Source organism: Ascaphus truei, chromosome 21 (assembly GCF_040206685.1).
Source record: "Ascaphus truei isolate aAscTru1 chromosome 21, aAscTru1.hap1, whole genome shotgun sequence".
In the NCBI taxonomy this organism is placed as follows: domain Eukaryota; kingdom Metazoa; phylum Chordata; class Amphibia; order Anura; family Ascaphidae; genus Ascaphus; species Ascaphus truei.
In genome coordinates, this window is record NC_134503.1 from 17815238 (window position 1) to 17827145 (window position 11908).

Consider the following 11908-nt stretch of genomic DNA (forward strand, 5'->3'; position numbering starts at 1 on the left):
CACACTGATATAATGCCCCGCCAATCGCTTGCAAACTTTGACTCGTTTTTTTAAATTCCAAATTTCACCTGATTCATGACCTTTGGCGAAAGTTGTGCACTAAGGAAGGATGTATTTGTTCTGAGTGCTCATTTGCATGTCATTACCCAGAACCCCTGGCTGCAGTGTAAGCATTGCATGCTAAGAGATAATGGGGAAAGGCACACTGTGCTATATGTACGCACACAGAGCTGTCTCTTACACATACTAATACTCCATGTTTTTCCATCCCTATACACCAATAGGGACCACACAGTATCCACACACACTTTTAGTAATGCAACAATCTCTCACATTTCCACACCTACCCACACCATTAATATACACTCCCACTCCACACACACTTTTTGTAAAGCACTGTGGGCTCTTTATTCATTTATATTCACATAGATACACACACACACTCTTACATCACTAACATTCAGGGACCATTTAACACCTCTAGCAAAAAATCACATCCACACACGGGGGAGGGACAAGCACAGATAACATTCCAAGAGACACTGTTTTTAAGTATACCCTTTGCTTGCTTTATTCATTGTAACATCGCCGGAAGAAGAGATCAGTGTATCTCGAAAGCTCGCACAAATAAAAGCATTTCGTTAGCCACAGAACGGTATCGTCTATTTATTTTTTATTATTGAAGCTCGGCGAACAGGGTACTGATACCTCTACATGTGTGTATATATATATATATATATATGAACAACAAAAAAAGAAAGCGCCCGATCCTAGTGCAGCATGAAAAAATACAATTTAATAAAAATGATGAATAAAACCAACAAATGCGAACTCACAAACATAGAATTAATAAAAGCATATAATGAGTATACTCATTCGCCATCCGCCCACGGTGTGCCAGATCACAGCATGGACCCTTGGTTTGGTTGATTCATATATTTTTATTTTTCATCTTTCATTTTTTCATTTTTATTTTCATTTTTATTTTTATTTTTACACACTAAGTGTCATTTTTTATATTTTTCTATTCCAATACCATTGAGGATCATCCAGGAGGGATTTATTAGTGCAGTAGTTAAAATCACCAACACATGCCATTTTTATTACATTTGTATTGTACACTAGCATTTTTTTCAACAGCAGCTTTTTAAACATTGGCATTCAGTCTTTCACCATATCATATCGTATGTAATTTTTATTAGTGTGAGTCAATCAGCCAATATATTGTTACATTTACCCTTTGCCAATCACCCCTGTTATATCCACTTAAATACATCCCAATTGGTTATTTAGTGAGTGTACACCTGAGGAGCGCAGTCTATTCTTTGTTTATATATATATATACACATGCACACCTGATCTCACTCATGCCTCCCTGCCACCTCTTCCCCTGTAAATGGTGTTAACTTTTTCATTTAACACTGACCTTCCTTAAATTTTACCCCACAAATCAAGCATCCCAATAGCCTGCACTTATGGCTATTGTCCCACACAGTCACTCCCACCACCCATTGTGACCAAGCACTGCCATCTACAGCACTTACTCCCTCACCTGCTGTCTCTGTGTAAGTTTCCCATTAAACCTCTTAGATTGTAAGCTCTTCGGGGCAGGGATTTCCTTTCCTATTGTCTGATTTTGCTGCACTTATTGTATAATTATAATTCCCTGTACTGTATTCTCTGTGAAGCGCTGAGTACACTTTTGGCGCTATATAAATAAAGACATACAATACAAAGACATACAATATATATATATACTTTATTCTGATTTAGCCTGGATACTGTTTTGTGTGCACCTTCATTGTTTTGGCATGTGCTCTCTGCTTATGGCGCACTGTGTGCTGTGATATGTTCTTTTGGGGGGATGTCTTATTCGACACCTTATTCTATATTTGACCGGCTGGTCTATGTGGTGGGAGGCTAGTGTTGCCTCGCTCTTCCCTTAAGCTCCTGTAGCCTAACTAGGATTGTTATGTATGCTTACAGATCAGTACTTTACTATCTCATTAGTTCATTTAGAACTTATAGGCGCCCTCATTATTATTGGACCTGAGAGACGGATTTATTTATGTTTTTTAGTGACATTGTTTAATACATTTGTCATATTCTTGTATACCAGAGTGCTCATTTGGGATACCTTCTCTCTTCTCTGTTTACATATAGATATACAGGCGGTCCTCGGTTATCCAACGGAATCCGTTCTGGAAGCAGCGTTGGATAGTGAAACCGCTGTAAAGTGAGTCCCATGTTAATCAGCGGCGGTGAGCGTTGGATAACGCATTCCGGCGTCGGATAACGCATTCCGGCGTCGGATAACGACCAGTAGGGTTGCATTGTGACGCGTTGGATATGCCATTCGTTGTAAAGGGAAACGTTGGATAGCGAAGACTACCTGTATCTACTCTATATACTGACTCGTGTATACTGGTAGAGAGAGTCGACACAGGTCAGATGGTGAACGGTAGTGGTATATATTTATTCCTTTAATAATAAATAATATTTATATAAGCCAACAGATTGATGGTGCATGTTGTAAAGTAATAACTATTAACGTGTAACTTGCAATCACCGACTGGAACGAATTGCCTGGAACTGCTAGAAAAAAAACAAGTTTCTCACGTTATATGTTCTTCTAATTTCTGACTGAGATAAAGATTAGGAGACAGGTCAGGTGGTAGCCCCCCTCTCTCTTTACTTAGAGTAGTAGATTACATTTAATTAAAAATATATATTTTTATTTAAACCACCACCACTACCGATAATGGTGTGTTAGTTGCTAGTTCGGTTGTTACTCTAGCCTGCTGGGACTAATTCAATGGTTTACAGGTAGATAGGTGTAGGTCAGATGGTGATTAACAAAAATGAATAGAATCTGAATATTACCCAGTCTTAGGTAACCCAACACCAATGGAGGACCCAGTCTGGGACAGGACTCATTGACTGACACAAATCAGAGGGCTTGTCTCTGCGTAATACTAAGTCCAATAAGCTAACCAGTCAAAGGTATTATCATTTTTACATATAATTAATTATCATTATTATTTATTTCATGTCACTCCCCTGCCTCTCTCTTGTGTATCCCAACCTCGCTTCGATCCTTTGCCCACGCCGCTACCAAATGGCAGCAGGGGAAGGGAGAGGCGGCTTTGTTAAGGAAGCGAAACGTGAGCAGGAACACAAAATTAGGTTTTACCCCGATTTCGCCTTGGGACCAGCATGGAGATCTGAGCATCGGTCAAACATTTGCTCTGATTTCTGAGGTTCGGTGGTCAGATTCCAGGGATATGGACTTATATATATATTTTTTATTTAGGCTTTTAAATGGGGGCAACCATTAATTTATTTGGCGAAACTCATCAACTACAAATTACTTAAGGAAGTAGAAGGCAGCAGTTGACTCTAGCTCAGCATGTGTTGAAAAGATCTCAGTCTGCAGTCGGTCCCTAGATGACTATCTATTCAGAGCAATGTGGTATGGTTGACACTGTCCTGCTTTGGAATAGGCTGGTGTCAGGAAGAAGGCATCTTTCTTCTCCATAGGAAGTGAGTGAGTATTAGAGCTGAGCATACGAGGAGAAGACCACAGCAGATCTTCAGCGCTTTCTTCTCTATGTCTTCTTTTTTTCTAAAACGTTCGGAAAAGCCACCCTTGTAGATTTAAAAAAGAAAAGAAACCCCACAAACATTAGTGGGAAATACACCAAGAGCATAAATATCTTTAGAAATCCATCTCTTTCCTAACTTCTACCTGTCTCTACAAGTCCCTGTTTTATTGCCACCAGCCCACCACTCTGGCCAACATCTGATAGGAAAATGCAGAAGTTACATAGTAGATGAGGTTGAAAAACGACATATGTCCATCAAGTTCAACCTATGTTCTCTTCTTTCATGGACTTGCATCGCGGTGAGGGATTTTTGTTGCAGGGAGAAATGAAAACAATGCTCTGCCACGTAACAGAAAAGAATCCCCCAATGCCCATCCAATATGTCAAATAATTTTATTGATTGGTATATTTTCTTCTAATAAGTATGGGTAATTTGGTCCAATTTTTGGGCCAAAGCACGTTTGGCCTGTTACCACCAAGCACGACCCTTTCAGCAGGTTCATAAACTACCAATTTAATACCATGGCCTTTGAATACCTTCCACTATATATAGCAGTGGTTTCCAACCATTTTCTGGGTAAGGAACCTATGTGAAATTCTGAAGAACCACAACCCTCTCTAATAGCGCGTCTGAGATCAGATGCATTGTGTGTAACCCCAACCCTCTCTAATAGCGCGTCTGAGATCAGATGCATTGTAAGGAACCCCAACCCTCTCTAATAGTGCGTCTGAGATCAGATGCATTGTAAGGAACCCCAAACCTCTCTAATAGCGCGTCTGAGATCAGACACATTGTAAGGAACCCCGACCCTCTCTAATAGCGCGTCTGAGATCAGATGCATTGTAAGGAACCCCAGCCCTCTCTAATAGCACTTTGGAAAGAAACAGAACTGCGCAATATTACAAACACTTAAACAAGGGGAAAATAAAATATAACTAATTAAACTCTCCCTGCAGCTGGTCCAACCTCTCACCCGGTATAGTAAAGTCAATATAGAAAATACCGTAGTGGAGTGTTCCTTCTGCGGACATATCTTTTTATGCTTTTAGCTTAATAAACGTGTTTGTACTTTGTACATCCTTTCTCTTTCCTTATCTTATTCTTGCAAATATCTATCTTGGGAGCTGAGCTGAGCCTAGTAGTTCAGTGTGAGCAGTCCATTGCGAGGAGGATCGTTTCTTGATTGAGCCCAGCAGCTACACTTCAAAAGAGGAGCCTGGCTGAGCCCAGCAGAGCGGACCCTCTTCTACAACAACCAGATAAGATCATTATCAATGCCGGCACTTTACTTTTATCTTGTAAGTGAAGACATTTACAGCAGGACGTTTTTCAATATTATACAGATTACACCATGTTCTGTTTCTGTTTAGTTCTCTCCTGTGAGCTTTAGGTCTTTTTTCTTCTCTCTAATAGCACGTCTGAGATTAGATGCATTGTAAGGAACCCCAACCCTCTCTAATAGTGTCTGAGATCAGATGCATTGTGAGGAACCCCAACCCTCTCTAATAGCGCGTCTGAGATCAGATGCATTGTGAGGAACCCCAACCCTCTCTAATAGTGTGTCTGAGATCAGATGCATTGTGAGGAACCCCAACCCTCTCTAATAGCGCGTCTGAGATCAGATGCATTGTAAGGAACCCCAACCCTCTCTAATAGCGCGTCTGTGATCAGATGCATTGTAAGGAACCCCAACCCTCTCTAATAGCGCGTCTAATATCAGATGCACTGTAAGGAACCCCAACCCTCTCTAATAGCGCGTCTGAGATCAGATGCATTGTAAGGAACCCCAACCCTCTCTAATAGCGCGTCTGAGATCAGATGCATTGTAAGGAACCCCAACCCTCTCTAATAGCGTGTCTAATATCAGATGCATTGTAAGGAACCCCAACCCTCTCTAATAGCGTGTCTGAGAGCAGATGCATTGTAAGGAACCCCAACCCTCTCTAATAGCGTGTCTGAGATCAGATGCATTGTAAATACTTCTGTATTTGGTACAATTTTCAAATGACCACAAAATTACAGGGAACTTTTTAGGGATGCCCAGGGAACCTAAGGGTTCATAGGAACCTGGGTTGAAAAACACTGACATAGAGAAAAGATATATAAAAAAACAATAATATAGTCAATAGGAGGCTTAACATGTATGTGGTGGCTAAGGGGTCCAAATTTAGAAGCACTATAAGTGCTATATATGAGCTGCAATACAATGAAAACGGGATAAAAAGAGCAGTAATGCCTAAAACAAGGTTAAAAAGAATCTAAACAAAGTGTACAGAAAAAAATAATGACTTTGCAAACCTATGTCTGCAGTAATAATAACTTTATTGGATATAGTGCTTTTCTCCCACTGGGTCGTCACCATTACAGTATAGTGTGTGGTAAGCAGCATGGTATAGATTGATTTTTTACAGACACTGCCACTGCCCCTGCCCCATAGAACTTACAATCTATGGTTTTGGTGCCATGGGCCACAAGGAGCAGACCCCGGGAATTGAACCAGGGGCCACATGTTGTCAGTGTTGCTGTTGATAGTCAGCAGTGTCTACATCTAAACCTCTCGTCATCATGTCCCACGCATGTGTTTCTAGCCGTTAGGTTTATATATGTCCATCACCTCCAATCTGCTGATGTTCTGCAGCTTACTGAAATCATAGATTCCTGTGCTTCCTCACCATCCGAGCTCTTCTCTGCCGGGAGGGTAAATGGAGCCATGTCATACTGCACCTATTTGTATTTGAATAGTATGTGCTCTTGTATATTATCTAGCAGTGAACATAATGTTGAACATAGTTGAAAAATACTCGTCATCCAAGGGTTGAAAGGCGATGCTAAGTAACTAGTTCAGGGGCGAGCAACTCCAGTCTTCAAGAGCCACCAAAAGTCAGGTTTAAAGGATATCTCTGCTTCAGCACATGTGGCTCATCAGTGGCTCAGCGGCTCAACCGCTGATTAAGTCTTCTGTGCTGAAGCAGGAATATTCTGAAAACCTGATCCGTTGGTCACCCTTGAGGACTGGAGTTGCCCACCCCTGAACAACAGGGTACTGAGTATCTTTTTATTTACAGTCCTGAGTACCTCTACTTTTATTATTTTTTTGCCACCCCAGATTACCAGGATTTTTGTTTACAAGCCAAGTACCACTACTTTTTTATTTTTATTTACACACATAGTTCCACTTTGTATTTAGAACAATCTTTATTTTAGGAAAACCCTGCATTTCTCTTTTTTATCTTTTCTTTGTAAAGCATAAATATTGTATTGATCTTTCTGTGACGTGGTCCAAATAGCTTATCCACAATGTTTACAAATTCTGCATTTTAGATCTTGTTGGCACTGAAGGGGTTAAGTGAGGCACAGTACCGCTACTTTTTTTTTTTTAAGCAACGTCGACCACTGAGATTAACAAATTTCTAAAGTGAAGCAACAATTTGTTTTTTTTTATTACAGGATTAAAGCTTGGGGTCTCCTGAGCTGAACTGTGTTCATTTCAGCCCCTGGAGACCCCCTGTTTCCAGATATATTTACCTCAATAGCAGTGCCGGTGCCGTTTAAATGTCCCGGTCACGCTGGCCGATAGGAAGCCACAATGGATGATGTCACAGCTTCAAATTGGCCCGCGTGACACGGAACATTTAAAGCCGCCATTATGTTAGGCACACAGTTCCCTGACTGCAGAGATACCGGCATCCCCTATGAAGTTAAGTATTGCTGGAAGTAGGAGGTCCCCGGAGGGGAAATTAACACAGTTCGGTGCCGGAGATGCCCTGCTTCAATCCTGTAATTAATAAATAAATACATTATTAAAACACAATGCAGCCTGTTCTGCTCCTTTAATATCTGCCGTGAAGGAGCTACTGTAACAAGCACATTTTCGTTGCGTTCCCGACCCGCTATAATGTAACTAACACAGGTGCTCCTCGCCATCCATCGTTTTATTTTCCGATGAGCGGGGTATCCGACGGATCACAATGCGTTCCGTGGAACGCACTATCCGATGTCGGATCTCATTATCCGCCGCTCATTAGCATGGAATTCGCAATCCCACGGTTTCACTATCCGCCGCGGTGTATGGAACGGATTCCACTGGATGACCGAAGACCGCCTGTGTCCCAAAGCTTTCATTGGACGGGTGACGTTGGCCTGTATAATGTGAGCGAGTTCATGTGGGCCTGGTATCGTATCCTTAGCAGTAAATATGCAGGAAAGGTACCGATGGACCCTGCCTATCAGCTGCTCTTCATCTTATTTGTCACAAGATGGCGCTCTTGACATCGCTCCATCAACACTTCACCACTAGTGAGGGGAGACTTTGGAAACAGTCTAAGCGATGATCAGAACTGAAACTGCAGTGAAGACAACTACATTTCATTACACAACAGCACAGAACAATTGCTCGATGTTTTGTTGAACCATTAGGGGCCTTCCTCAAGAGAAAGTCACTGCTCATACTTAGAGGTCAACCTGTGATCATAAGGGGTCAGCGGGAAGCCCTACTATTTTATATTTACAGGCACACAGTTCCCCCTTTGTATTGACATTTTGGGCAGCCTCTCTTCTTTTCGACTTTCTAGATATACAAACACAGTAGAAATCTTTCTAAAATATCGAGTAGCTTTTCCCCAAAGTTTAAGACACGCGAAGAAGAAATCTATGGGGGTTTTGAAAGCTCTTTACACACCTGCAACAAACGCACATTTCTCCGGGACCATCACAGATTCCAGAACTTCGACGTACTACGGTGTGTAACACATTCAGAATGATTGGATGGCAGACCCAGTACCACTACATTTCTTTTTTTTCTAGCTCGATTTGTACAATAAGTGGCGAGGAGAACAAAAAGGAAAAGGAAGGGAAACTGTGCGCCTGTAAATATGAAGTTGTAGTACTTACCCCTGCCCCCTTTAGAATCACAAATTGACCACTTTTGCAAGCCACTTTGACCGCTGATTGTATTTCTGAAGAAGGATCCATCCCGGAGATTAAGGACCTCATGCACTAAAGGTTCATAAAAAAAATCACCGGGCCATTTAAATCACCGTTTTTATGAGCGTTGCCATCACGGTATCAGAAAGCCTTCATTACCTGTCATAGCAAAATTCACAAAACGGGCGATTAGCCGGTGATCTGATGAACGACCCTCTGAAAAGGCCTCACCCGGCGAGTTGTATCTGCTGCAGAGAGAGCTGCTCTGAGAGAGCCGTCTCTCCCTGTGCAAATCTCGCCCGAAATGTGTATAAATTTTAATTTTGTTAATAGTTTAGATAAGCAGGGGGTCTCCTGAGCTGAACCGCATTGGTTTCAGCCTCAGGGACCCCCTACTTCCGGAGATACAGGCCCCGTTATGGGGTGCCGGTATCTCCTATGCATTTTATTCCCATGGTCATGTGACGTGGACATTTAGATGCATAGGAGATACTGGCCCCCCATAACGGGGCCTGTATCTCGGGAAGTAGGGGGTCCCTGAGGCTATCCGCTATGGTATTTAAATTTACTGTAAATGCATTTTTGTTGCATAGGATTCATGCCAGGGGTCTCTGGTGCTAATATTAATGGATATCAGCTCCAGAGATTCCCGACATCAATCCTATGCAGGAAAAATGCATTTTTTTTTCTAAGTCCCATCTCGCCGCTTCTCTGCAGGTTTCCAACACCTTCACGCCAAATTTTCTGGCGTGAGGATTTTGTGATAAAATCACCATTCTAGAGCGGCGATAGGCGTTCATAGCCAAATCACTGCTACTAGAATTGCGCGAGTTTATGAACATGCTGAAAAGCGTCAATAAGTGACTTATCACCGCTTCCTCTGTGATTTTTTTTATGAGCAATTTTTTTTGAGCGATTCTGTCTTTTATCACCCACTTATCACCGCTTACTGAATAGCAGTAGGCATTTTGGGCGATAAGTGGCTTATGAACGCTTACTGCATAGGCCCCTAAAATGTTGTTCTGACCACAAACGTTTTTATGTTTACCTGTAGTACAGTACTCACCCATCCATTCTTTGCTCTAATGACAGGGCAAACATTCTCCTCTACATAGTGACCCACTCTTTCAGCCAAGGGCCCTAGAGCCCCTTCCATACCATGTTCCTGGCAGTATATCGCCATCTGCCCAGCCAGCACATAGATGGAAAGGATGGAGCTCCATGCCAGCTCTGGGGGGTACCCAGGATGCCTATGCTGACGTTCCCGCTGCTGTTTGAAGTTTTCCTCCAGGATCTGTATGAGGAAGTCACAGGCCTCGTTCTCTGTCACACCGTTGAATACCCTTGGCCAGCGTTTGAAGAAGATTGGGAACTTCTCCAGAAGCTCATCCCCTGCCTGACGCAGAACGGCTGTTGCTGCGGAAGGTGCTGGCCCTATAGATTTCCCCGTCACATAGGCAATGTAATCACGGGACAGCTGATAGGCCTCGATTACCACCGAGTCTGTCTGATCAACTGCAGCCATCGGGAGGAAGTGAGAGAAGCGGCTTATTTTTAGTTACATTACGATGCTGAAACACAACGGAAAGCTGCCAGCTTCTAAAAATACATAACTCCGGCGAGCTTGGCAGCAGGGCTGTATATAACATGCCTAATAGCTTTCATACATAGATGCCAACTTTATTGATAGTACTTCAACACAAATTGCAGGTGTATAGGAAGAAAAGGGGTTTGCATTTGCAGAGTAAGAGTACAAAGACAGGCAGGGCCGCAAACAGAAATCACAGGGCCCGGGACAAATGAAAGGAGCAGGCCCCCCCCCCCCCCGAACCCATAGCGCACCCCCCCCCGAACCCATAGCTCAACTACCACGAAAAAATATCTTTTAGCGCGCAACTTTTACTTAACTGTTTTCTTATTGTGATACAGAAAAAAAACATTACAATGCAACCTATTTATTTTTATATTTTCAACAAAAGACATGTGACTGCCTGCCTGGGTGGGTGTGTGAGTGGGTGGGTGTGTAAGTGGGTGGATGACTGGGTGGGTGAATGACAGTGACTGGGTGGGTGAATGACAGTAGAATGACAGTAGAATGACAGTTGGGTGAATGACGGTGGGTGAATGACAGTGGGTGGGTGGGTGAATGACAGTGGGTGAATGACAGTTGAATGACAGTGGGTGGGTGGGTGAATGATGGTTGGGTGGGTGAATGATGGTGGGTGAATGACAGTGGGTGAATGACAGTGGGTGAATGACAGTTGAATGACAGTGGGTGGGGGGGTGAATGACGGTTGGGTGGGTGAATGAATGACAGTGGGTGGGTGAATGAATGACAGTTGGGTGAATGAATGACTTGACAGTGGGTGGGTAAGTGGGTGGGTGAATGACAGTGGGTGGGTGAATGAATGACAGTGAGTGGGTGGGTGCTTGGGTGAATGAATGACAGTGGGTGGGTGGGTGAATGAATGACAGTGGGTGGGTGGGTGAATGAATGACAGTGAGTGGGTGGGTGAATGAATGACAGTGGGTGGGTGGGTGAATGAATGAATGATAGTTGAATGACGGTGGGTGGGTGAATGGCGGTGGGTGGGTGCTTGGGTGAATGAATGACAGTGGGTGGGTGGGTGAATGAATGAATGACAGTTGAATGATGGTGGGTGGGTGAATGACGGTGGGTGGGTGACTGGGTGACAGTGACTGGGTGTCTGGGTGACAGTGACTGGGTGGGTGACAGTGACTGGGTAGGAGACAGTGACTGGGTGGGTGGGAGACAGTGACTGGGTGGGAGACAGTGACTGGGTGGGTGAATGATGGTGGGTGGGAGACAGTGACTGGGTGGGAGACAGTGACTGGGTGGGAGACAGTGACTGGGTGGGAGACAGTGACTGGGTGGGAGACATTGACTGGGTGGGTGACAGTGACTGGGTGGGTGACAGTGACTGGGTGGGAGACAGTGACTGGGTGGGAGATGGTGACTGGGTGGGAGACAGTGACTGGGTGGGAGACAGTGACTGGGTGGGTGACAGTGACTGGGTGGGTGGGAGACAGTGACTGGGTGGGAGACAGTGACTGGGTGGGAGACAGTGACTGGGTGGGAGACAGTGACTAGGTGGGTGACAGTGACTGGGTGGGTGGGAGACAGTGACTGGGTGGGTGACAGTTACTGGATGGGAGACAGTGACTGGGTGTCTGGGTGACAGTGACTGGGTGGGTGACAGTGACTGGATGGGAGACAGTGACTGGGTGTCTGGGTGACAGTGACTGGGTGGGTGACAGTGACTGGATGGGAGACAGTACTGGGTGGGTGGGAGACAGTGACTGGGTGGGTGACAGTGACTGGGTGGGAGACAGTGACTGGGTGGGAGACAGTGACTGG

The 11908-nt window shown here is 44.0% G+C and overlaps 1 protein-coding gene across 1 annotated transcript; it reads right to left on the reverse strand.

Annotated features, from left to right (window-relative positions):
• Positions 1-2452: 2452 nt before the first annotated feature.
• Positions 2453-10081, reverse strand: LOC142472272 (bcl-2-related ovarian killer protein homolog A-like). Its single transcript, XM_075579237.1, has 2 exons — positions 9596-10081; positions 2453-3648 (listed from the first exon to the last, which is right to left on the reverse strand). The coding sequence occupies exons 1-2, from the start codon at positions 10052-10054 to the stop codon at positions 3511-3513; spliced, it is 597 nt and encodes a 198-aa protein (XP_075435352.1). The 5' UTR covers positions 10055-10081; the 3' UTR covers positions 2453-3510.
• Between the last annotated feature and the right edge of the window lie 1827 nt (positions 10082-11908).